Here is a 27,229-nt window from a genome sequence, read left to right on the forward strand (position 1 = left end):
ATTATTCAATTCAGAGATCAACTGATCTTAAAAATCTATGTCTGAAGCCTCCATTTTCTCTGATTCTAAGCTCATTCCTTTCTGAAATATTCTGTGTTTCATCCTGGATCATTTCTTGAGATCAAGAGTTCATCTGAAATAGCTTTAACAAATAATGTTGCTCAAAATCTGCCTCCAAACCCAGTTCAACCCTCATCCCAAGAAAACTCCCATTGCTACCCCTTTCTGCTTCCCTCATCCCTCCTACCCACTCTCACCTCTCCCCTCAGCTTCCCATCACTATCCCTGCTGTGGGAGCAGGAATCTGCTTCCTGAGGCTTGGGCCTTCTCCCCTTCACCCTTTCCCACTGGTACCTGGAGCCCCTTTCTTTGTGGTTGGCCAAGGGAGAAAATGACACCTCTCATTTTTTTGCAAAAGCTAGAAATAAGTGTGTCTTAGGGACTCATATCTAGTGGAAAAGATGGCATGTTTGGTACAAAGGGCACAGCCAACTTCAATGCAGAAAATGTAAAGAGAAAATAACCTCAAAAGCTTTGGGACTCTCAAGCCTCAAAGCTAATGTGCTTGGCCATTTTTTTCTCCCCAAGAATGGTGAGGGCTAGGCATGAGTCCAGCCAGCCATCATGGCCACGGGCAAGAATCAGGGATAAGAGTAAAAACTGATAAAATAAAGAGCTAACATTGATTATCAGTGTATACCAGACAATTGCTAAGTGTATTACATCCAGTATATTATTTTGTCCTAATGGCATGGCTGGGGCCGAGAGAGGTTGAGTAACTCGTTCAAAGACACACTACTAGTCAGTGACAGAGCCTGAAGCAGTAACCAAAAATGAGTTAGTTCAACTATTGCCAGCCAGTTCTGAATACTTTTCATTCACTCATTCAACCAATACAAATTAAGTGCCGCCTGTGGGCTAATGCTGTGGATGCTTGCTGCTTTGCTTTCTAATTTGTATATGTGAGCCTGCAACTGTAAAAGATTGGGTCCGTTGATGTTTGAGGGGGACCTATAAGTGGCATCCCTCTTCCTTTGCTGAGTTCAGATGTCATGAAGAATACAGACAGGAATCAGGCGAAGATCAAATATTCATTACTGATATGATGAAACGAGAGGCTACGGCTTGATTTATAGCTACAGTCAGGCTCCTTAACCTGCCTTCCCAGAAGTCGCCTCTACTGCAACTCTGAAGAGATGGCCTTGCAAGCCAGAAGATGAGCTGGTCCAAAAGGGGGCTGAGCCACGGGACCAGTCCTCTCCTCCCCTCCCCTCATACCAGCCCTCCCCCAGGGAAGGGTCCAGGTCTGGGAGTGGGAGCAGCCTGTGAGAATGCCTCCAAGAACACGCCAAAGGGCTGTGGGGCTCCAGCTGCAGGAGTGAGGCAGGACAACAGAGTGAGGAAGTGGCTGGGGCCAGGCAGGCTGGCTAAGCATTTTCAGCAGGGTGTGACATGATCAGATTGATGTTTTTAAAAGATCTCATCTACTGTGGTGGGGATTGGAAGAAGGCTGCAGTCAGGGTGGGGAGGACCAGAAACAGAGACCCTGCTGGTGGCCTGGATGGAAGGTGCCAGTGGCAGTAGAGGCCAGCCAGGGGCTTCTGTGTCACCTCCTGCTGCCAGCTCCTCCTTGGGACTGGCACTGACCCAGGCGGGGCAGATACAGCTGCTGGTCCTTAAGACCAACCGTGCTGTGCTCAGGCCTCAGACCCTGGCCCGTGCCTTCTGTGCTGAAGGCCCCTGTGAACAGTGTTTGCTCTTCAAGGTTCATTCTCAGCCTGAAAACTTCTTCCTTCTGGCATGTTTACAGTTTATGAAGTAAAAAGGCCATAAAGAGATTTATCCTCCCCATCCCAAAGCTGTAACCTAGGTGCGGTCGTTGGCAGGCTACCAGCCCGACTTCCTCCCCTGGGGAGGAAGGCTTGTCACTAGGGAAGGCATGCATGTTGCTAATGAGAGAACATGAAGCAATCCAGGTCCACATCTGTGTGCTGCCTCCACTCACGGCCGCCACGAAGGTGCTCCAGCTGGCCGAGCGGAGTGGCCCTTGGGAGGCTGAGGATATTGGGCCTGTGGGGAGTTAGACGCATTCCACCCAGTAAGGAAGTTTGTTCATTTGCCATTCACCAGGTATCTGTGGAGCCCCTCCTGTGGGCCAAACATCATGCCAGGTGCTGGAGATGCAAGTGAAAGTGAAGAAAGGCAGAGTCCCTGCCCTCTGAGAGTTAGTGGGTCTGGGACTGGGGGAAAAGACAAGTGTCAGACCATCATGATACGACAGCACGGCAATGCCAGGGGAATACCTAGAAGAGTGGGGCAGGGAAATCTTTTCCAGGGAGGACCTTCCAAGCAGAAACCTGAGGAATGAGCAGGAATTGATGAAATGGAAGGTCGGGGGTGGGGCAGGATATAGAGGAAGGGGAAGAACATGCCCTCGTGGGAGTGATGACTGGGCACCCTTCTCTTCTCGGACGCAGACCCAGCCCTGCACCTGATGCACAAACCGGCCTCAGTTGCTGCTTGTACCCTTGATCAGACAAGATGGCAGTGGGCTGGACAATGGAGATATTTTCAGGAAGCTTGGTTGAGAAGGACAGGCAAGAGATAAACAAGATGACCAGAGAGGAGGCCCAGTCAGGAGTGAGTTTGGCTTGTCTAAGTGCTGGTAGGAGGGAAGAGAAGGGTCCCAGGTGAAAGAGGAGTTGCAGATGCAGGAGGAAGAAGGGATCAATGGTAGACAAGGCACCTGAGAAGTCGAAGGCAGTGGAATGCAGCTCGCCATGGTGGGGTTAGACTCAGGAGAGGACAGAAGAGAACGAACAGGATTGGAGTGAATGCAGGAGGCAGGGGAGTTGTGATTTTGGTGGCAGGATTTTGAAAGCGTTTCTTGGTGGCTTCTTATTTCTGCCTGGAAAGAAAGGCTAGAATATTTTAAAATGTGACTATTAATAGGCTCTCTTTCAACTTCCCCATTCATCTCTGATCATCTCTCATGGTCAACCCCTTCTTTTAGGATTTCTAAGTCTTTCGTCACCATCATTTTGGATATTGTTTTGCTAGACACCCAATTGACTCAACCTAGAACTTGATGCTTCCATTTTCCCATGCTAAGGTGAACTTGTAAATATAATGAGTTAGGCGGGTTTTGGGGGGCTGGGCCAGAATCCTAACACCATATACTGTTCAATGTTTTTTCTGAGTTGTACGATGCATTCCAGGCCGAAACTCAGTCTTACAGATGATATTTTGGAACATAACTCTCTGTAAGGACTCTCCCTCGAGTGATTTTAATTGTATTAGGAAATCATATAAGTTGAACCTCCGCAGTTTGTCAGTCTTGGAAGGAAAGCCAAGAGTAGCCAATGAATGGACTCAGGCTAAGTCTGGGCTTTCCATCTACTTTTAGTTTATCAGGCAAATGGCATCTTCTGGCCTTGGGTTTAGGTGCTGTTATCCTGGGCACTTGATGGCTGTTGAAATAATACAAATGCATCAATTCTCAGCAAGCAGTAGACACCATTTTCCTGTTGGGCAAAAAGCAAGCTTAAGAATGAGCCATTGTGTGAACTGCCTTTAACTCTGTCCTCACCCGCATTCATTCTAGTGAGGAATCCTTTAAAAGAGTCCGTAAATCTAATTGCAATCATGGATCCTTTCCAAGCTTCTAGAGTAGAATATCTCCTCCCTCTCCATGCCCAACTCCAAAGGAGGCTTTTGCAGTAAATGCTTTTCTGCCCACTAGTGCCAGGGGTGGGCCTAGTGGAAGCCTGTGCTGGCCTGGGCCACCCCCAACCCTGGGCTGTGCACAGGAAGACAGGTCCTCCCCACGCCCTTGTTCTGTGGCTCTGATTCCACACAGTGACCCTGGACATGCCAAGCACTGACATTCCTCCTTCATGATAAGCCAATGAGATCACAAAAAAGGACTCTCAGGTTCTTCCATTTAAAAATGATTTTTCCACCTCAGTTTGTGCCTGAGTGCCCTATTAAACATTTCTTTTTAAGGCATAATGACACATTTCTCCCACTTCTCACCTTGTCAGTGCTGGAAGATTAAAAAATCAAAGTCCCCCACCAGCTCTGCCCTGGCCCCTCTTCATGGGGTGTCCTGGGATGCGTCATGTGCCCGGAGGTGGTTTAGTGAGGAGCCAGGCTCACTTCATATCTCTGTTGTGCTGTGCAAAGATCCCAAGAAGGGAAAGGTAAGTGATTTATACGAAACACTCAAGCTCCCTCCCTACCCTCCTCTTCCAGGAAGATGTCATAACCAATACATCAGGGTGTCCAGCGCTCTGTTTCTCCCCCGCCCCCATCAGAAATCGGTGCAAAATTAGAGCTAAATCATGGGACATATTTAATTAAAAGACTAATGGCAAATAAGGTTCTGGTGGATGTTGTCTAATTGCGGTCTGTTAGATTTTAATTACTCATGGTAAATTGTGAAAACTAATCCACAATGTGTCTTTGCACACTCCTGTTCTTTTTAATCACAAAGAAAACGTTCTCAGCTGCTGACAGGATGGGCCTCATCATCAGCACAGAGCAACTTGATCTTACACGACAGTGACTCAGCAACTTGCCGAATCCAATTAGCAGCTTTGTAGCTACTTATTCAGAATGGCTATAGCAAAGACTCGCTTCAAATGCCACAAACAGCCAGGTCTCCCAGCCCCTGATTCACTTGTATGCTAACAGCAAGGATCACTGCCAGAGTGGAACAGGACAGACGGATTCTGCAATGAGTTAGAAACATGCTTTCCCCTGGATCCCAGATTTTTGTCTGTCCTCACCAGAGATTGACACAGAAGCGCTAGGAAGCTCTTGGAGACTTTTAGAGCTGAGGAGCCAGAGAGAGATCTTAGTGGTCACCTGGTCCTGATGAAGGAGCTGGGGCCCAGGGATGGAAGGCAGTTGCTCAGGATTACACAGATGGGTAAGAAGAAGGCCCACATCATAGGAACCCAAACCTCCTGACATCCCACGCCTTGCCCTCCCCAAGACCCCCCCCAGGTCTCTCTCCCAGGTATGTCTTAGGAAGGGACAGTGTGGTGTCCGGAGAGAACCCTGCTGACTGCCCCACCCAGCAGGGTGAACTGGCAAGTCATGACCCTCCCAGCTCTCAGTTTCCTGATTGTTACTGTAAGCGTAATGCTCTGTAAGAGAGTTTGAGAAGTATATGAGATAGTCATATGAAATTGCCCCAAACAAGTAGAAACCCTTGTTTTAGGCACCTAAAATCCCTTCGTTCTTGATTTGAGGGCAATGAGGTGGAGAGAGGGTGAGGGAGGAGAGAGAGAGCAAGAACATGTGTTGTGTGAAAACATTATGAATCAAAGTTACTACTGCAAACTTTGAAGAAAGATGGTGGCCAGAGGGGACTCTACTTTGGACATCAATTTATTTGGTAGATAATAAAGAAAAAGGGTGCCCTCTCGGACATTTTTCTCTAGGACTCAGATTTATATTTAAACCTCTGTTCCAGCTATAGAGCTCTGCTCCGTGCCTGCCAACAAGATATTAGATCCCTCTGCAGCTTTCTCCTTGGACACTTGCCTGCATTTGTGAGTTGCTGTTTTTGTCATTGGAATAGACCAGTTTCTGTACCTGGAGGCTAAAGTGAATGAGTGTCTTTTAATGAATCGCAGAAATGATCAGCTGTGGCACGGAGCTGTCAGTAACCCAGCCTCTCTTGCCACCTATCACCTCCCCATGTAACATGCATAGACATTTCATGCCTTTGTCCTATCTGTTGAAAAGGGAACAGCACGTCTGTCTTCTCTCTCTGCTCTGTTTTGATTTTTCCTATGACCAGAGGTTGCTGCAGAGAGTGATTTTTAAAAGACAAAACCAAACAGGATCTTTCTTCTTCCAAATCAAATATGGTCAACGTAGCCTTTCAGAGAGAGACTCACCGGCCATTAAAACTTCTCATAGTTTTAATGAAAAGTGGCAGTCCAGCACCATGGTGGTGCTGACAGAGGACCTGCCTACATGTCACATGCAGCTAGAGGGGCTCACAGGCCAGGAACAGTATGAGATTGCCTACATAGTGTCTAACACATGGCACCGAAATTTTAGTTAACATCAGTGCTCTTACTTTTTTCTTTTTAAGTAACACCAGGGACACATAACTTTTTATTAATCTAAATAAATATGTGTGTTGCTCATTAAGCAAATTAACAAAGCTTGTAATACTGATAATTATAGTAACTGCTATCTTTTATTGAGTATTTATTTTGTTCCAGGCACTGTGTTAGGATCTCATACACATATATCTATCTGACTTAAAGGTGATGAAACTGAGGATTAGAAGGATTCAGTAACTTGCCACAGTGGAATCACCTAGTATGCACTGAGAGTGGGTCCGTGTGCCTTCAGAGCCTGCGCTCTCAGCCCTTCTGCTGTTTTGCTTCACAGTGTGTTCCAGGGAGTAGTCGGTTCTCTGGGAAGCCTGAGACTGATTTTAATGGCCAGGACAGGAGATCAGCTCTCCTGAGCTATTTACTCCAGCCTAGGGCAATTCTGCGAAAACCATCTGAGAGTATCTCTGGAAGACTGGGACATCTGAAACCACAGCTTTAAAACAGTCTTGTCAGAGAGTAGACTTAGTTTCCATAGGTTGTGATCTGAACCATCATGTTAATGTTGCTAGCTTCTCACATCCACTTCCTTTTTGAGTTCATTTTCCTTTTTCCTGAAATATACCCTTCTTAGGTCTTTCTTCAAAGGTATGTGAGTTGCAGACCTTTTCATTGTGTCTCACTTTGAAAATGTTTTTATTTTGCTATTATTCTAAAATAACAGCTTAGCTGGGTATAATTGATGTAGGTTGACACTTTCTTGGTATTATTCCATTAGCTCCTGAACTCTTTGTAGCTACTGAGAAAGCTATTTCTTTGTTGTTGCTTTGTAAGTCCTATTTTTCTTCTCTAGTTATTTCCAAGGTCATCTCTTCATCTTGGTGTTCTGCAGTTTCATTACAATGTGACTAATACAGTTTTTTAAAAATTAACCCCATTCAGGACTTATTATGTTTCCTGAGTCTGAAGAGTTCATTAATTCTGGAAACTTCTCAGTCATTGTCTCTTTAGATATTGCCTCTCTTTGTTCTCTCTACATTTTTCTGATACTCATATTCTATCCTATATGTTTCTTAACCTGTTTTATATTTTCCATTTCTGTCCTTCTCTCTGCTGTATTCCAAACAGTTCCTTAGAGTTGTCTTCCAATTTACTCATTCTCCATTCAGCTGTGTCTAATCTGTCATTTAACTCTGCAACTCATTTTTAAATTATATTTTTATTTCCATACATTTTTATGTAAGTCTTTTTTTATTATACTTTAAGTTCTGGGGTACATGTGCAGAACATACAGTTTTCTTACACATGCCATGGTGGTTTGCTGCACCCATCAACCCGTTATCTACATTAGGTATTTCTGCTAATGCTATCCCAGCCCTAGCCTCCCACCCCTTGAGAGGCCCTGGTATGTGATGTTCCCCTCCCTGGGTCCATGTGTTCTCATTGTTCGACTCCCACTTATGAGTGAGAACATGTGGTGTTTAGTTTTCTGTTCTTGTGTTAGTTTGCTGAGAATGATGGTTTCCAGCTTCATCCATGTCCCTGCCATTCTTTTTTCATTATGCTCTTTCTTGTGGTTCTTTTATGTCTTTAAGCATTTTAAACATTCTTAATTGTTTAAATTCATTTTCAATCATTTAAATACTTTTTTTATTGTTCTTGTATCTGAAATCCTTGGGACACTGATCCTTCTGTCTTTTATGTTTAGTATATAATGGGTTATTTCTTCATGTGTTCTGTAATTTGGGGCCTTGAGGTTATGTTCATTGGAGCATATCCTGAGACAATCCCCTGTGGCCAGCCTTTTCCTCAGTGCTGTTTCTGCATTTTCTACTGCCAGGTCTTCAAGGGTTAGCACCTTCCCAAGACCAGTTTTATGGTAATTTCTCAGCTTGAGGGTCTGAGGTACTGTACACTTTGAACTCTAAATCCGCATGAGACACAGACCTGGAATTTTAATTTTCAGGGTAGGCTTCTTCTCCGTGTTCTTCAAATCCAGACAGAGACAAGATTCCTTTTTGCCAATCTGTGCCAAGGATATGTTTTGTTTTGTTTTGTTTTCCCTAGTCTGCTGTTACATTAAGGGTGGCAACCTTTAGAATGCCCACACCGGGCAGGAATCTCAGTTCCAACTTCTAGGTTCATGTCGGCCAAAGCTTTCATTCTCAGGTGAAGGTTAAAATCTAAGCTCTAGGTTACAATAATGGATACTTTCTCTGCTCCAGGTAGCTGCAGCATTGGGCACTTACTGCTGTGGTTTGTGTTATTTACTTTTTGCATCTGGAGATTTTTTTCCCTTGCTTTCTTATTATCTCCTCAGCTACCTACTTTTTTATAAAGTCACTACTCTTACATATTGTATTAGTTCATTCTCACACTGCTATAAAGAACAACCCGAGACTGGGTAATTTATGAAGAAAAGAGGTTTAATTGACTCACAGTTCTGCAGGCTGTACAGGAAGCATGGCCGGGAGGCCTCTGAAAACTTACAATCATGGTGAAAGGGGAAGCAGACATGTCTTTACCATGGCAGAGCAGGAGAGAGAGAGAGCGAGGGGGAAGCACTACACACTTTCAAACAACCAAATCTCATGAGAACTCACTATGACAAGATCAGCAAGGGAGAAATTTTTTCCCATCATCCAATCACTTCCCACCAGATCCCTCCCCCAACACTGGGGCATTACAATTCAACATGAGATTTAAGTGGGGACAAAGAGTCAAAAAAATCATATTAACGTTATTCAGCACATCTAGGTATATGTAGCAGTAGAATCTTTAGTTTATCTTATTCTGCATCACTCTAGAACTTTCTAAGTCATACTATCTGATTATAAACTAACTGTCATACATAGGAAAAATTGTGGTAGACAAAGAGGTAGACATACTCTTCGATCACATGTTTCAGCCACCTGTCCAAAACACACACTTTACCCAACCTGTGCTCATTTATTTGCCCAGTAAAAAATTCAGCACGAAGCAATGGGGCCTAAAAATGTTGGGCCACACCAGTAGCTTCTTCAAGGGCATGACAGTGTTTCAAAATCCCCCCAAGCCCGTAATTGAAGCCTCTTGACATTTTGCCTTTGAAATTAACCCATGGGCAGTCTTATTAAATTCTGCCTAAGCATTCATAATAGACAGACTTCAACTTGAGAAAGTTGATTATGTTTCTCTCCAGTGCACCAGAAATGTAAGCCTGACATCTTTTTTTTTTCTTTTGAAGTAAGAAAATACCAAGAAGAGAACACTTCTTTTCACAAAGTTTGGAAATGGACAACTGCAACTCAATACGATTTTGAAAGAGTTTATTGACTCTGACTTTTACTTTATTAGTACTTACTTGTTCCAAGTTGCTGACAATGCTTCAGTCTTATGGCTTCAATTTTTCCTAACTGAGGGAGTAGTTAGGAGCAAATAGCATCATTTCTGTTTTATTGAGACCTGGAGAGTCCATAGATTTATCCAAGTAGCAAAGATAGCCAGACCTTCAAAAAAAAACTGTGCCCTTGAACGCAACCCAACCCACTTGCCCCAAGCAAAATTACTTTTTCGCGGAAGTATATTTTAAGACTATTCCCTCAAGTTTCATCAAGGGATCAGCCTTATGAAACCTGCTAGTGCTTTGAGGTGGGATATAGCTGAGACGTTGACCGCAAACATCAGATAATGTTGTCTAGCCGGGATTAAGAGCATAGCTTTGGAGGCAGTTGCATGCCTAAATTGGAATCCCACCTCTGTCACCTAATATTTGGGTGCATCTCTGCAATAGAAGGTGACAGTGTCTGCCTCTCAGGATGGCTGTTCCAATCACAGCCAGTGAGATCATGTGGGTACAAGGGCTCTGGAAGCCGCATAACTTTATAATTGTCCATTGTCTCTATTGTTGCTACGGTTACTATTAATAAAATGTCTTCAATTTTACCAACACTGTGTGATGGCAAGGCCCAGAGCTTTCTTTAGTTTTTTGCATATTTGGAATTTAAAAGTTGTTTTCATAGAGAAGTACGTGGTTCTAGGATGAGTTTCCATCAGTTTGTTATGTTAGCTCTTCAGGTGAAGAGGTTGTATGGGATAGTCACGTTCCTCACTAGAAGGTAAAAATGAATCCACAAGACATGTGCCATAATTGTGATACAGCTATGAAACAGTAAGCACAAACATTCTAGCAACTTCTGAATTCAGACAAACACTACACCCTCCATGTGGTCTATGTTGAAGTCCTGTAATGCAGCCAGTTTTGTTTTTTGTTTAAGAATTTTTATAGGCCCAATAATAAGCCACATCAGGAACCATATCTTGTTACTTTATGGTTATGCCTTCTTATAACGTATATGGAATATTAATCAATTAGATTACTTTTTCTCACCAACTTTGGCTCTAAATGTTGCTGGGCCATTTGCAAAAATGAAGTCTCCCTTTTATGGTGATAAATTTAAATAGTCATTTATAATTATAAAGTGCCTGAAAAACTTATCCGCTCTCAGTAACACTGTGAAGCAGTTGGAATCCTCACTGTAAAACAGGGCTACCTAGGCTTAGAGCCGTGAAGGGACTCGCACCAACTCACTTCTCTTACAAAGAGGAGCTCTAAGCTGAGAATCCAGTGTCTGACCTCCTCAACCTGTTTTCTGCTTGTCTTGCTGCCTTTACGCTCTGCAGAGCAAGGATTTCTCTCTCTTTGGAAGAATGTGTTCCCCTAAATGAGTTCCCATCATATCTTCAACAAGTTTCGCTTGAATTTGTAAATTCTGAGATGAGTTTGGGCAAATCACTGTCTCTGGAAGCTTCGCTCTCTCCTATTGTTAAAAAATGGAGTCAATTTAAAGTTGCCCCCTGAGCCTTAGGGGTTCTGAGGAGCGGATGGGGAAGGGCTGTGTTGAGTGGGGCAGAAGGCTAGTATGTGGGGTCCTCTTGCCCCTTCAGCTAGAGCAGCTTTGCTTTGAGCTGTGCCACATACAGTGTAATTTAGGGGATACAAATAGGAAGGGCAGAGAGATTGGGGTTCTGTTTCATTAGAAAAAAAAGATCGAAGCCAGGAGGCCCTGAGATGGTGGTGCTCTGAGCTGAGCTTGACGGGACATGCAGAACTGTTTTCTCCATGTTATAGATGAGAAAACCCATATGTAGAGAAGGTAAGCGATCTACCTAGATCGTATAGCTCAGAGGAGGAGAATGGGAATTTAAACTCAGATCACAGAGCCTTGATATGTGCCGTCCCCTCTGTCTGGGACTGCCCGCCACCCGCTCTCACTTTCTTTCACTCCATCGGTTCCTACATTGGTCAGGCCTTAGCTTGTTGGTACTTCCACAGGGAACCTTCCTTGACTTTTAATAGCCCTTTTGTGTGGCCTCATGGCACCATGTACCTTCCCTCCATAACTTTTAGCAGATTGTAATTTACATTTCTTTGTAATTCTTTAACTAATGCCTGTCTCCTATGCTAGACTGTGGAATCTACAAGTCATGTCTTGTTTGTTTTGTTTTGTTTTATTCCACCATTAGGTCCTCAGTACCCAGCAAAATACACAGCATATGGTGGGTGGTCGGCATTCATTTGCTGAGTGAATAAATGAATTGAGTGGATGCATGAATGGGGACAGTGATGTTAAATATCATATGTGCTGCTTCCAGGGTCCCTTTCCACTCTGACCACCAGTGGTCCTGGCATTTCCTAGCCAGGGCTGTCATGCCGTTTTGCTGCCAAAAACGGGTAGAGGAGTTTGAAGGGCTATCATGGAGGAGAAGGACTGGAGTGAATCCAGGGCCAGTGAGGAGAAACACAGGACACACTCGTCAGCTTAGTATAAGGGGAGCCCACACTGTCAGAGCATGGAATGGGCTGCCCCACAAGGAATCCAACATAAGGCCTGGCAGAAAGAGCTCAAGCATGGACCAGAGGACCCCTCTGGTGCCTTACCTTTGACTCTGTGATTTCATGAACATGTTACTTGTATGATGAATATTTAATCAGAATATCACTGCTATATTCCAGCCTAGAATATTGTAGATGGAGGAGGTGCATCCTACCAGCCAAATCCCTGTTTTGCCCCTCTTCCCTTCAATCTCTCACTGTTTGTCAAGAGATGGTGCAATTAATTAGACCCAGAGTTCCCCTCAAAGGTATTTGCAAAATAACAGTGTCATTGGAAATGTACACAAATTTCTCTTTACCGACGTGTAATTCCTTCATAATTAACGGACACTGAGTCTTAAAGTAATTAACCTATTTCTTCCATTAGTCGCTGAAGAAATAAAAGTTTTACAACACAACACAGTCATAGGTAATTCTACTCATGAATAATGGGGGTTGAGGGTGATGCCGCAGTGAACTCCTTGGATAGGTGGCTCTTAATACCATATGGGTGACATGGTAATCTCATGTCCTCTGCCTGTCTTTTCTGACCTCCAACTTGTTTGTGGTCTGTGCCATTCATTTAACATCTCAGTAGTTCTCTCTTATTTGCCAGGAATGAGACCTCAAGTGAACGGAGGCTGGTGTCTGTATGCAGTGAAGCCACTCAGAGCAAGGTCATCCCAGGCTTTCAGAGGAGTCTTTTCAGGACCTGATCCTGGGTCCAGTTTTTCCTGTCACTTTCTTAATGATGGATTTTTGGCTGTGCCTTCTCAAACAGAAATATAAGGCTGTCTTCTGTGACCCCACCCCTCCCTGCCGCATCCCAGCCCATTTCTGTACTCTACTGTCTGTACACGCAGACCAGCTGCTCTCAGCTATTCGCCATTCCTTGGACTGGTCTATGCAGGCTCACAATTCTGTCTGTGCTCTCCGCAGAAAGGGCTTTTCCTCTGTACCACTTAACCATGTGCCAAAGTCATGTCCCATCCTTCCATCACCAGTTCATTTGGCGCCAGTCTGTGAAACTGCTCTGATCACTCCTGGACAGAGTGAACCACTTTGTGGACATACCATGGCCAAAGCCAGCTTCCTACGGTGATTGTACACAGCCTGTCCTCTTTCAGTAGGTCATGCGCCCTCTGAAGAGGTCCCCATTGGGCCATTTGTACCTGGAACATATACTCAGCAAATCTTTTTTGAAATGGAAGGGGAAATAATACAATGAATGCCCCTTGCCACCAGTACCTCTGGTGACGTTTTGCCAGCTGGACTGAGCTCCTTGCTCTCCACCTGTCAAAATCCTACTTGTGCTTTAACATCTAGACCTAATCTCATCTCCTCTGCCAGTCTACTGACTTCCAAGTTGTCTATGGTCCATGCCATTTATTTAACATTTAGTATTAATGGTTTCATCCTGTTGACTGTCTATTCATGTATAAATGTCTTATGGACCCCAAGTGGATTGTAATATAGCCTAATCCTTCTTTCTGTAACTTTGAGATACATCTTCACCTCACACTAGCACTGTGTCATGCACAGAACAGCCACTCCATGAATATGTATGTATTGATCAAGCAGTTCGTATACCTGTTTGTGTCTCTTGCAATGTCCACCTCAGCACAGAACAAATAAATGCTGATCAATTGCTTGAGTTGGAAACATAGCACTTCACCTGCCACAGATCTTCTGTTCTGTAACCTGACTCATCCACCAAAGTGTCGACACGATTGGGAGGCTGCCTTGTAACAGTACTGAGTTAAAGTTAGCTCTGTTGACTTTGGCTCTGCAGACTAAGCCAGAGAGAAAAATAAAATCTCTTCCAAATTTTCCGCACAAACGAAAAGCACAGGGCTTTGGAAATATGTGCAAAATGAGACATTACTTCTTGTTAGAAATGTAAAAGGATGGCTCAGAAGATAATGGAATAGTTGAAAAGAATGTGTTAAATATGGCCAGACCCTGCCATAGCATTATGAGTGGAGGATCTAAAAAAAAAAAAAAAAAAAAAAGAGGCATCTGTACAATGCAAGGTATCTTCGTTGCTAAGCTAATGAAATCATGAAGATGCTCCATCCAGGGAGGGCAGAAGCCAATCACATGAGACTCATTGCAGCCCCCCTGCTGTGTGCACACCAGTGAGCTGTTGTCTGTTTTGTTTTGTTTTTCAATATAATGTGGGTTCCCAACTTGCGTTTCTAGTAATAATCACTGGGCATCATGTGTTCAGGGTTCATCTATGTTGTAGCATGTATCATATCAGTGATCCATCTGTACAGACGAGGAAGTTGAGGCTCAGATAATTTGTCTAAGGTCATTCAGGTCTTTCTGTGTGGGCCGAAATAGAGGCGTATAACCTTCAGCTGCCTGAATAATAATACCAATTGTTAACTGTTAGCATGAACAACACTTAACACTTTACCTATACATTTTTTTCATTCAATTCCTTCAAAAACTCTTGTCAGTTCATGATCTGTATTTTAGAAGGAGAACCTGGACTAGAAATTAAAAACTAGCCCAAGACTCTGTAACTGAGAAGTGGTAGAGCTGGGCGAGTCTGCATCCCATTAGATTTCCCCAGAGCAGTTATTGTCATATACACACGCATGCGAGGACCAAGGAGCTCGGCCACATCCCGCAGGAGGTGCTTGGCAGGAGACACTCACTGGGAAGTACCAGGAGAAGTCACAGGGAGTGATGGGAATAAAAACCTGGGGGTGTTTTGAAACATCCCTGAGGACTTGGCGAGTATTTGATGTTAAAAAGCATTTCTTGCCTGCAAAACACGTGTCTCTAAGGAACTCTTACGTTGCCGACGTGTGCTGGCTAGGAGCTGGGCCCGGCGGGGGAGGCCCTCTCTCTCTCTCTCTGCCTCTGGCCCTGCCTCCATCAAGGCCTGGATTGGAGTTGTCTTTCCCAAGGCAGTAACTGTCAGAGGAACCATCTGGACTGGTTTCTTGTGACTGACTCTGAGGAACAGAAATCCCTCTGGGAGGAAATCACAGGCACAGCAGCAGCAGGGAGCGGCAACACTGGTGTTCACTGGCTGGGAGCTGGGGGAGGCACCGCTCAGAATGGCCCCACAGGAGCGTCAGGCCCAGGACAAACCGTTGTGAGAATGAGGAGGAGAACCCCCTCTCCTGCTCTGGGGAGTGCGTGTGTGGTATTTGCGAAATAACAAAGGGAATAGATGGAGGGGCGAAGAAATGTCCAGAGCACTGTTACTGATGGAGCCCCATCATCTGCACGACGGCTTTCTCAGTGGGCCCTGCCACGCTGCACTTTGCCCTCATTAGGCCAGCATGCTTCCCTCCGGCTCCCATCGCTCATATCATGGGCCCATCCTAGCCTTGCCCTTTCTTCCTGTGCAGGCTCTGGGAATGCTGGAGGATTGCTTGAGCCTAGGAGTTTGAGATTGGCCTGGGCAACATAGCGAGACCCTGTCTCTACATGAAATCAAAAAATTAACCAGGTGTGGTGGTGCATGCCTGTGGTCCCAGCTTTTCAGGAGGCTGAGGTGGAAGGATTGCTTGAGCCCAGAAGGTCGAGGCTGCAGTGAGCCATCATTGTGCCACTGCCACTGCACTCCAGCCTGGGTGACAGAGCAAGACCATGTCTCAAATAAATAAATAAATAAAAGGATCTCTTCTGTCTTCTGAGGTGACTCCTAGGATTCTAGAGCCAGAAGGAGCCTCAGAGCACATTTATTCCACTCCTGTCACTGGGGGCAAAAATGAGGCCAGTAGAGGTTAAATGACTCGCCCAGACTCACACAGTCATCACAGGAGCTTGGGCTGGCACCCGGGCCTCCTGCCTCCAGGCCTGTGTCCTCTTCTTGCATTAAGCCCAGAGCAGTTCATTAGGAAAGCCGTATAGAGTCATCAGACCCTAAGTCTCATGATCAGAATTTCATCTTCTCTTCCCTTTTGGTTTTTTTTTTTTTTTTTAACATAGAGAAGGTAAAGGGGGAAAATGATTTACTTAGTTTCCAGACCACTTATTTAAATCCTGCCCAATCTGACTTCCACTCCTCACTTCACTGTTGCAGCCAAAGCTAACTAATGCATCCATGCTCCAGGGGAAGGAATCTCTTCCCATCCTCAGTCCAAAGTCAGAGTCCAGACTCTGAGGAGGGTAAAAGAAACACAGGAAATACAAGTCCCTCACCCCCACTGCCTCATTACACTCTCCAATAAGCCACAGGAGTAAAGGAGGAAGATGGGGCGGATGCGTAGGTATGGAGCGCCTACTCTGGGTGGCTGGCTCTGTATTAACACTCTACACGCCCCCTCATTCAGTCCTCACAAACCCTGGAAAGCAAGTTTTGTTCGCCTCACTCTGCAGATGGAGTTATTGAGGCGAGAAGGGTGATGTAAGCTGCCCAGAGTCGCACAGATAGCAAAGGGCAGAGCAGGAATTAGAACCAAGTTTCTCTAGCTGCAAAGTCTGGTTCTCCACTCCAGCATGCCCATTCACTTCTATATTTTCAGGAGAGGCCATGGAACTTGTCCTCACTTCCTCCTCCTCCTCCTGCCATACTGTGCCTCTTGCCCGAGTCCAGCCCCACCCACCAAAGCACTGCATGTATTGACCCTCGCAGCCATGCACAGTGCCTCTGACGTGGGCAGCTCCAGACTGAGCTTCTGCATCAGACAAGCAGGAGACAGATGAGGAGTGAGCCGGGGAAACCCAGTGTTTGTTACTCTGAAAATGGAAGCTGCCCCGTGACAGCATCTTCTCTCCCGTTGAGTAATCCCTGCATGAATAGATGGCAGCTGCAGTGACTGCTGGTCATATGTGATCTATTCTGGGAGGTGTTGAGCGCACCATCCAAGAACATGAAGTCGCTGCTCTGTCACAGATGGAGAAGCAGACTATTGTGGATGTTGCAGGAGCTGGGATTTGGCTGGATCCCCTGGAAAGGTTTTATTTTGAGTGCAGAGCCTGTTTGGTTGCCAGGGTAAACCAAGTGGTTGTATGATAGAGGAATTCCAACCCTCACTAACACTCTGACCCCTTGTGCCAGCTTTCCAATAAGGCTTGAGAGCCCTGAGTTCTTTAGAAAATCTCCTTCTTGGCACACTTTGAACTGGAGAGCAGTGACACTCTTGGCAGTGCTTTTGGTACTTGTTAGTTGTATCACTTAAGTTGATCGGGAAAAAAAAAATCACTGGGGAGGGACCCCTTTTAAACATTTATAGTTTTGAGAATGCTTCACTGATCCAGCCCTGACTATACTCAGCACCTATACATCCTTGTCTTTGGTCTAGGGGCTCTGGTAGGAGGCGGCATTGAAATATGCCATCCCCTCCCTGCTGTTGCATTCTGCCGTCCAGCTCAGCTCTCCCATTGGCCCACACAGGGCTGCCCCTCTGGCCCTGGCTCTCGGCTTCCACACAAGCAGCTACTCTTGTACAGGATGGTAAAGTTAGGTGGCATTCACACTGGAGCAGGGACCAGGATCCAAGTGAAAGTAAGTTTCAGGAAAAGTTTGAGTCATGTTTCCAGTTTCAAGAGCCAGGCTGAATCTCTCAGAAGGGGAGCTGATGGGCGGCAGTGGGAGAGTGGAAGAGGTGGGCCCTGGGCACAGCATGTACCATGGCATCGTTCATCACCTGCCAATGGCAGGGAGCGTGGGCTGTCTTATATTCTGTTTGCCCCTCTCAAGAGGTAAGCTCCTAGCAGGCAGGATAACCTGAAGCCCTCTGGTGGGCCCTGTAGTGCCGCACTGTACTAGACAAACAGCACGTGTCAGTGTTCTCGGGGAGGTGGGAAAAATTATGCACTGAGGAGCAAATCTCGGGAGAACATGAGGTTCCACGTGGGGTGCGGTGTGGCTGACTTCACCGCCAAGCAAGTACCAGCCCCTCCTGCTGTCATGGGCGTACTAGGGAACAGTCCTCTGCCCAGCCGGCTCCTGGGTTTCTGCAGGACCTCAGCAGGCTGCTAACTCCCGGATGTGAGCTGGTTGAGGGCAGATACTGGGTCCCCTTCATGTGCTTCTCTGTGTCCAGCTCAGTGACTGGAACATGCTGTTTGTTGAATAAGTAAAGGAATCTATGAATAAACTGGTGACAATGGAAGCCCCAGAGGTTCAAACATTCTAAGATGCCTATACCAAAATCTTTAAAAAAAAATCAAACTCTATCCAGTGACCAACTCATTTTAGCCAATACCCCAATGCAATGAAATTGTAGCACCAAAAAAATTTTTTTAGAATCTCTCTTCAAACTCCTTATAATGGGATTTGACCTCTCAGACTCAGTAATGGGCAATCTGGTTTACTTTGCCTATGAGTAGAAGCTGTGAAGTACATAAAAGAGAACTTTTATTTGCCTCTAAAACTCCAGGTAGTCAGTGCAGCCTGTTCTGTCCTTCGGGGCAGGTTTCTTGTCCTGATGAGTGTGCCTGCATGAGTTGGGGGAGGGCAGTAGCAACCTCGTGGTGCCCACCCTGGCCCCCATGCCCTTACCCTTCCTTTCTTACCCTTGCAGCCATCCCATTTTCCCAGCCAGCTGTCTGGCTTCCCAGACCACCTTTTAATGCCCCTATAAGCAGGAAAGACATTAAAGCATCTGTGCCCCAGGCACAGCCCACCCCACTCACAGTCATTCTTCCTGTCCAGCTGTGCCCTCTGTTGGTGGAAGGGCAGAGCCAGAGAGGAGCATGGGCTCATTCCATCTCTTTTTTTAACAGAACAATGAAAAGAAATTACTCTTCTCCATAACTTGCAAACCTTGTCACTTCTTAGAGGACATTGGGATTAAAGGAAGAGGGTGACAGTTAATAGCTGGGCTCTGAAACCAGATTTCCTAGTTTTTATTATTTTAATTGAGGGAAAATTGACATAACATTAACCACTTTTTAAAGTGTACAATTCAGTGGTATTTAGTATGAGAACAGTGTTGTGCAACCATCACCTCTATCTAGTTCTAAAATATGTCATTAACCCAAAGGAAAACCATATCCCTATGAAGCAGTCTCCCCTATGACCCCTGGTAACCATCAGTCTGCCTTCTATCTCTATAGATTCCCCTTTTCTGGATATCTTCTATAAATGGAGTGGTACAATATGTGTTCTATTGCATCTGGCTTTCTTCACTTCTGTTCTTGAGGTTCATCCACATTCCATCTAGTATCCATCCATGTATCAGTACTTCATTCCTTTTTATGGCTAAATAATATTCCATTGTGTGGGTATACCACATTTTGTTAATCCATCCAAATTTTTTTTTTTTTCAGACTGAGTCTCACTCTATTGCACAGGCTGGAGTGCAGTGGGGCGATCTCCACTCACTGCAACCTCCACCTCCCGGATTCAAGCCATTCTTGTGCCTCAGCCTCCCAAGTAGCTGGAATTACAGGCGCCCTCCACCACACCTGGCTAATTGTTGTATTTTTAGTAGAGACGGGATTTCACTATGTTGGCCAGGCTGGTCTCGAACTCCTGACCTCAACTGATCCACCCATCTTGGCCTCCCAAAGTGCTGGGATTACAGGCATGAGCCACCGCGCCCAGCCAATCCATCCAGATATTAGTGGACATTTTCATCTTTTGGCAATTGTGAATAATACTGCTATGAACATTCTTGGACAGGTTTTTGTTTCAACACATGCTATCAATTCTCTAGGATATATTCCTAGGAGTAGAATTGCTGGATTATATGGTAATTCTGTGTTTAACTTTTTGAGGAACCACCATACTGTGGCTTGTACTATTTTACATTCCCACCAGATTGCTTAGTTTTGAATCCAGCCCTGCCACTTACTTATCAGCTGTGTGAGCATAGGTAAGTTACTTATGGTCTTTGTGCCTCAGTTTCCTCATCTGTATAATGGGTCAGTAATGCTGTTTACTCAATGGGGTTATGATACTTAAAAGAGGTGGTGTATGTGAATGCCTCAGAACAGTAACGGGTGTACAAAACTGCTGCATAAATGTTTGCTGCTGCTGCTGCTGTTACTGAGAGACAGTGTAGGTCATGGCAGATGGAAGACTGAAAAGCGTTTGGGCTAAAAGAGGCTGCATTGGGTGATATAAAAGAACCAGCAGAACTAGAATCCAGACACTTGGAGTTGGTTGCTGAGGGCATCCTTCACTTGAGGAATCAATTTTCTTATCTGTTCACTGATGAGCTCCAAGAACCTTCAGCTCCATGTGCCTGTGGCTTTCCTCGGGAGATCACTGTTCAAGAATGAGGGACCAGGGTCCTCCACTCCTGACCACTTGCCAGCTCCATTCTTTCAGCTCTCCAACATGAAAAAGGAAGACAGGAGTATGTCCTGTCATCTGAAAGCTACACACAGAAGTTTCTAGAAAATGAAGCCTTCTCTGTCATCATTCATGTTAGGAAAAGGCAAACCTGGTTGATTTTCACTTGATTCTATTGAATTCAACAGAATCACCAAACAAACATTCTGCTAAATAGTATTTCTCTCATATCTATATATTATGAGTATTTATCTCATAATCCATGTATTTATGAATCATTTACACCTAACTCATCAAAATGCTCTGTATAAGTTGTTTGAATCCCAAGAATCCTTATAGAGTACTTTTTCTGAGCACATAGAAATAGGAAAACAGATTTTTCCCCATCCATCTTCAATCGGCAATAACTTTTAGAGGTGCCATATTACCAGCTCTTCTGCTAGGAGGGACCAGAGTGAAACAGTGAAAAAACACAATGTGATAATAATTGCCACAATGATACTTTCACCTCACACCCAATTAGCACTTTATAATTTGCAGAGTCCTGTCAATTTCTAAACAGGCCCTGATTTCTCCGTATCTTCTCCAATACTTGTTATTTTCCTTTTGTTTTTAAAATGACCATCCTAATGGGCCTGAAGTTGTATCTCATGGTGGTTTTGATTTGCATTTCCCTGATGGCTGAAGTTGAACATTTTTTCATGTACTTGTTGGCCATTTGTTTATCTTTGCAGAAATGTCTATTCAAATCTTTTGTATATTTTTTTTACTGTGTTGTTGGCTATTTTATTGTTGAGTTGTACGAGTTCTTTGTATATTCTAGATACAAATCCCTTATCAGGTATATGACTTGCAAATATCTTCTCCCATCCTGTGTGTTCCTTTTTGACTTTCTTGATTGTATGCCTTGAATTAAAAAAAATGCCTAATTTTGATGAATTCCAAGTTTATCATTTTTTTTTTTCACCTGTGCTTTTGGTGTCATCTAAGGAGGTTTTGCCTATGCGGTCATGAATATTTACTCATCTGTTTTCTTCTAAGAGTGATAATAGTTTCAGCTCTTATATTGAGATATATGATATATTTTGAGTTAGTTTGTGTGTGTGTGGTGTGAGGTAGGGGTTCAGCTTCATTCTTTTGCATGTGGATATCCAGTTGTCTCAGTACCAATTGTTGAAAAGACATTTCCCCCTTGGATAGTCTTGGTGCTCTTGTCAAAAACCAAATAACTGTAAATGGGGCAATTGTAGTTTGAATGGAATGGGTCAGCACTTGGTGGCAGCAGGGGTCTTTGCTATGTAGTTTCATAAGCTCCCACTCCTGGAGAGCCTCTGTTTTCCTCTCAAAGCCAGGTTTTTCTGTCTCGCTGCGTTTTGGTGCCTGAAAGGCTTGGGTGGGCATGGTACCTGGAGTACTCTTGTTAGGAGCACAGAGTGAGGAGAAAAGACCACTCTACTTTGTGGGAGGTCCTTGGGGCAGTTTGGGCAGCAGTGCCTCCCCCAGGAGTTAGGGTCCCCACCCCAGAGGAATGTCCACAGAGTAGAGCCATTGGCCTGAGCTGGACTGAAAAAGAAAGAGCCAGGTGGGGAGAGGATTTGATTTCTCCCTTGGTCTAAAGCAGGCAGCTGACATTGGGTGAGGGAATAGGGCAGGCCTCCATGTGCTATCGGGAATCCCCAGGAGGTCCCTACAGAAAACTTCCACCCCCAGCCCAGCTTGTCTATCACAGCCCTTCAGTGGTAACTTCCTCCTGTGGCTTGATCCAAACGGGGGCTGTATATGTGGCCAAAATGCACATAACCCTGCACAGCATAGCAGCTTATCCTCCCTGAAAGTGGAAGGACAAAAGCAGGACAAAGATGACCAAGCCAGGGTGGGAGAGAGGGGAGGAGACACTGGAAGGGGAGGTGAAGGGGCAGACTAGGGAGGCCAGGACCAAAGCAGACTCTCATGCACCAGGCATATTCTGCCCAGCCAAGGGCTCTGGCATTCAGATGAGGGAGAGGGAGAGGAAAGAGGAGAGAATCCAGTGAGACCAATCCATGAAGTGTCAGGAGGCCCCTGGAAGCAAAGGCTCTGGACTCAGGTGGCATCAATGGGACTACCAGTTTCCAGTGAATATGTGGGAGTGGCCTAGGTCCAGCTCAATCAGAAGCCCATTTGTTCAAGGCCCTGGTATTACTGAAGGCCCAGCCCTGTCTCACCTGCCAGAAAGCACGTGGCCTCTCCCTGGCTAGGCTAAGGGCTGGTTGACGGCATCATAAAAGGAATCTGCCTGGGAGCCCTCAGTTTGTTTCAGTTTCCTCCCCCAAGGCCAAGAAGGGATTGGGTTGCCTCTGTTGTTGCTGCTGCTGCTGCTGCTGCTGCTGCTGCTGCTGCTGCTGCTGCTGCTGCTGCTGCTGCTGCTGGGGGTTGGAAAAGAGGAATTTGTGTGACCAGATCCCCTTATTGTGTAGAAGAAGAGAAATGTGAGCATTCAGAGATGGTGAGATGTCAGACACCCAGCCACACAGCCAGTGAGAGACATGTTGGGGACAGGGCCAGGCCTGCCAGTTCATGGCCCAGGGGTCTTTCTCATGAGATCAACTGACCAGTGTGTCTTAGCACCTGCCATGCAAATAGAAGGCCCTACTGGTGTCATCTCCACGTATTCCAGAATTACTCAGCTGTTCTATGCAAGCCAAGTCAACACCAATGTCGTAAAGGAGAGACTAAAGTAATTCTCTACACAGCACATACACAGCATATATGGCCTGTATGCTTCCTGGACAGCCAACAGGGGTGCCGAGGGAGTGAGTCCCTCAGCCTTGCCTCGAGCCTTGCTGATACTGCAATTTGCCTCACAAACACGGTTACCTTCCATGACATGAAGGAGGCACACGTGGGTTGACCCCTGACCCTGTCTGCTTGTTAGAATCACGTGGGGAACCTGGGACAGGCTTAGAAGCCCAGGTCCCACCTCCCACCTGCTGAATCCAAATCTCCAGAGCATGGCCTGGGAAATCAAATTTGTCAGCTTCCTTCCCAGGGGACTTTGATACATCCACTCCAGTGGAAACCAGCAGCCTCCTTTAGTCAAGCTAATGTTTCCGTGACTATCACCTTCTCCCCCTGTATAAGATGCAGATTATTAGCGGTAAATGGTACCTGGATTCCAACCTCAGTTCTCCACTGCAATTGGGGAGATCTGGCCAGGGCAAGCCACACTGCTCCTTCAGGCACAGCCTTGTTCATCCCGCACTCACCTGTGTTCTCTTCCTCTCTGTAGGACGCACAAGACCAGCCACTGCTACCGCATCACGTACCGCCACATGGAACGGACTCTGTCCCAGAGAGAGGTCAGGCACATCCACCAGGCCTTGCAGGAGGCTGCAGTCCAGCTGTTGGGTGTGGAGGGCAGGTTCTGATGTCACCACTTCACTCAGGCTGCAGCCCTCTTGGGGCTCCAGGATTTGCTGAAAGAGAAAAAGATATGGTTTGTGAACTGGGGCATCAATCATCTTTTGATAAATGGATCAGTTTTAGGACTTTCAGAAAATAAAAGATCGCTCTTGAAAAGCTGTTGACATAGCATTTGTCTTTTATTTGGGGAAAGGAGGAAGGTCTTTTCCTATTCCTTTTAGAAGTGCTTTGCCCACTGGCATTGGTGCTTAGTATGGTTAATTGGTCCCTGGGTTCCATTAAGCACCAGGCATGATTTCTTGCCTGACAGGCTCTTCCACTCGTGTAATGAGTGAAGCCACACAGAGGGACATCAGAAATTCCAGATACAATACAGGAAGCTTTTTGAATCAGCTTCCATTCCTTCCTCCCTTCTCTTCTTTTTCAGTTTTGCAAAGGGCAGGCTTCAAAGAGGGCACTAATGAAATGCCAGGGCTCTCATCCAATGTGAAGGGAGGTGCGTCTTTCAGCCAGGGCAGGATATCTATTTGCTTTTCATAAACCCATGGCTTGGAGTCAGGCCTCTGGCGCCAGGACTTGGGCTTAGCTGCCTTCTGCCCCACTGGAGAGGAAGGAAAGGGGCGAGAGCTGCCCCGGAGTCTTGGAGGCACACAGAGGGGCCAGGTCCTCAAACTCCCTTCAAGTTTTCCCAGCGGGCAGCCTCCACTTCCAGAAGGCGACCTTTAGGGAAGAATATGGGGCTTTGATGTTCCCCCCTTTCCATCCCAGGCACTTTGTAGTCTGCCTGCCTCATTCATGACCAGTTTTAATAATCAGCTTCCATCCCTGGCATGATGCTAGAGGCTGATGGAGGGCTGCAAGTGCTGGGATAAATATTTGATGAGGAGTGGCCATTATCAGCTAGCGGCATGGGGGTGGGCAGCTGCTTTCCTAAGGGAAGGAACAGCTTTAATGTCATCTTACCATGTGATTAATTAGGACTCTTCCCTTGGATTTTTAAGGGAATTAAGGAAGCCATACACCAAGTCCCACACCCAATCCTAGAACCAAACCGCTTTCTGGGGTCTTAGAGCCCACGGGTACAATTCCCCAAGTGGATGGATCTGAGTGGGAAGGCACAATGTGATCACTGATTTCCTCTTCAGTAGCATTTGCCAGCAGGCCATTTCTGATTCAGCCTTGGGCTGCGCTTCAAGATGTCCCTTCATCCCCCTGACTGGTTAGGCACTTATTAATGTTCTTTAAGAAAGCCAGCAATGTGGAAAATGCAAAACCATGATGCTGTCCTGTGGCCCAGAATCTGAGCAATATTTGTCAAATACAGTCACGCGTCACTTAAGGACAGCGAAACATTCTGAGAAATGCATCATAGGGGATTTTGTCATTGTGTAAACACCATGGAGTGTACTCATACAAACCTAAACAGTATAGCATACTACACCCCTAGGCTACACGGCACAGCCTATTGCTAGAGGCTGCAGGCGAGAGGCTACAGACCTGCACAGCACGTGATATGGTTTGAATCTGTGTCCCCACCCAAATCTCATGATTAAATGTAATCCCCAGTGTTGGACGAGGGGCCTGGTGGGAGGTGATTAGATCATGGAGATCAGCTTCTCATGCATGGTTTAGCACCATACGCTCGGTGCTGTTCCATGATAGTGAGTTCTCATGAGATCAGGTTGCTTAAAAATGTATAGTCCCTCCCTCCCCGCCACCCTGTTGGTCTTGCTCCTGCCGTGTGAGACGCCTGCCTCCGCTTTGCCTTCCGCCATGAGGAAAGGCTCCCTGAGGCCTCTCCAGAAGCAGAAGCTGCCGTGCTTCCTGTACAGCCTGCGGAACTGTGAGCCAGTTAAACCTCTTTTCTCTATAAATTGCCCAGTCTCATGTATTTCTTTATAGCAATGCAAGAACAGAGTAACACAGCATGTCACTGTGCTGAATACTATAGGCACTTGTAGCAAATGTTATTTGTGTCTCTAAACTGAAAAGTTATAGCAAAAATACTGTATTATCACTGTCCCCTATGCCATCTGTTGTTGACTGAAACATTGTTATGTGACGCTGTATTTGTGCCAAACCCTATACTAAGGTCCTGGGGTAGGGCTGACTTTCCGAAGGGTTCACAGAGGCCTTTCATGAACATTCCCCTCAACACTCCATGAGGTGTAATTGACTGTTACTTAAATCTTACAAGTGAGGGAACAGAGGACTGAAGAAGTCACAGGAGTTGGCCATGACTTAAGCTATGACTTCTTCAGGCCTCTGTTCCCTTGTCTGTGACTCAAGATACATACACAGGAGGTGGCAGGCCTCACACTCAAGTCCACGGCCTCCACATTAAGAATGTCTGTCTGCAGCCTGGGCAACATAGTGAGACCCTGCCTTTACAAAAAATTTTAAAAACCAGCTGGACATGGTGGCATGCCCCTGTAGTCCCAGCTACTTGGGAGGCCAATGTGGGAGGATTGATTGAGCCCAGGAGGCTGCAGTGAGCCATGATCGTGCCACTGCACTCCAGCCTGAGCAACAAAGCAAGACCCTGTCTAAAAAAAAAAAAAAAATGTGTAAACAGTAGTGGGTTGACTGTAAGGTCTATGCCTCTCTCCTGCTCCCTAGACCTTCGTTCTGTTTCTACGAGGGCTTGTGCAGAACCCCCTCAGGGTCCACTCTGACTGACCAGCACTTGTGCCAAAAGTGAGCCTTCCCTACCACCAAAGAGCCAAGGGGACATCCAGCTCTTGACTTTTTCATGTGACTTCTACAGGAGAATAAATAATGAACGAGGAAAAGAAAGGTAAATTAATCCATTAGATGAAGTCACTTTGCAGTTCAAGAAACACATGATTCCCATAGGAAGGACAGCATGGTGACCAATACTAGCACTATGGCTATGACCCTCCAGGAGGCCCAGTTTCCTCCTTTGTCAAATAGGGATGATAATATCGCCCGCTGCAGAGGCTGTGGTGAGGGCTGTGTAAGACATCGCATACTGCACTTGCCGCAGAACCCAGCACCTGATAAGCCATCAAGAAGGGTCACTGCTCTGATCATTATTCAGGGAGAAAACAATGGAAGTGTGAACCATCCAAACTGGAACAGATCCCACAGGGCATCCACATGTCCCCCCGGTCTATACCCGAGGACACTGAAGTACAAAGAGACAAGTGACTTACCCAAGGGCACAGTAACAGTGAAGTATTGTAGAGCTGGGCCTCAAACTGGGGTTCCCAGAGCATTTTTCCAAACACCACATTGAAGCAGAGATCCTGAGGCGTCTTTAGGTGGAAGGCCACCACGGGGGTCAGGACAGGTCGGGCCAGGGCTGCAGCACCTTGGGAAATGCTGGAGAGGCCTTCCTAAAGGGCCCTTGGGCTTCACTCTTGCAACTCCATGGTGTTTTGGAGAAGTTTCCCTGCAGCCCTGTTGTCTGGTGCTTCGAGACATGTTGATGTGAGAAGACAACCTTACGTAGAGAGTTTCCCTCCTTGTAAGGATGGTCTAGAAGCCCATATCCTGGAGCTGTGGATCAAGGATCCTTCTAGCACATGTGTTACCTGTCCCTATGATAGGCCTCTACAGACGCCAGCAAGACTGGGGCCAGCAGGCATTAGCAATTGGGAATGTCGTGGGAATAAATTATGTGACCATCTGGAGCCTCGGGTGGAGCAGAGAGCCTTG

At 45.9% G+C, this 27,229-nt stretch overlaps 1 protein-coding gene across 8 annotated transcripts in view; it reads left to right on the forward strand.

The window, feature by feature from the left end:
- FARS2 (phenylalanyl-tRNA synthetase 2, mitochondrial) overlaps positions 1-23,707 on the forward strand; it is a 512,480-nt gene extending 488,773 nt beyond the window's left edge. For all 8 annotated transcript variants that reach the window (XM_063605131.1, XM_003806719.6, XM_034961385.3 and 5 more), the window contains one exon: positions 23,415-23,707. In XM_063605131.1, coding sequence (XP_063461201.1) covers positions 23,415-23,553 — 139 coding nt within the window. In that variant the 3' untranslated portion in view covers positions 23,554-23,707. The remainder of the gene's footprint in view (positions 1-23,414) is intronic.
- Positions 23,708-27,229: the final 3,522 nt, after the last annotated feature.

The sequence above is a fragment of the Pan paniscus genome, chromosome 5 (genome assembly GCF_029289425.2).
Source record: "Pan paniscus chromosome 5, NHGRI_mPanPan1-v2.0_pri, whole genome shotgun sequence".
In the NCBI taxonomy this organism is placed as follows: Eukaryota; Metazoa; Chordata; class Mammalia; order Primates; family Hominidae; genus Pan; species Pan paniscus.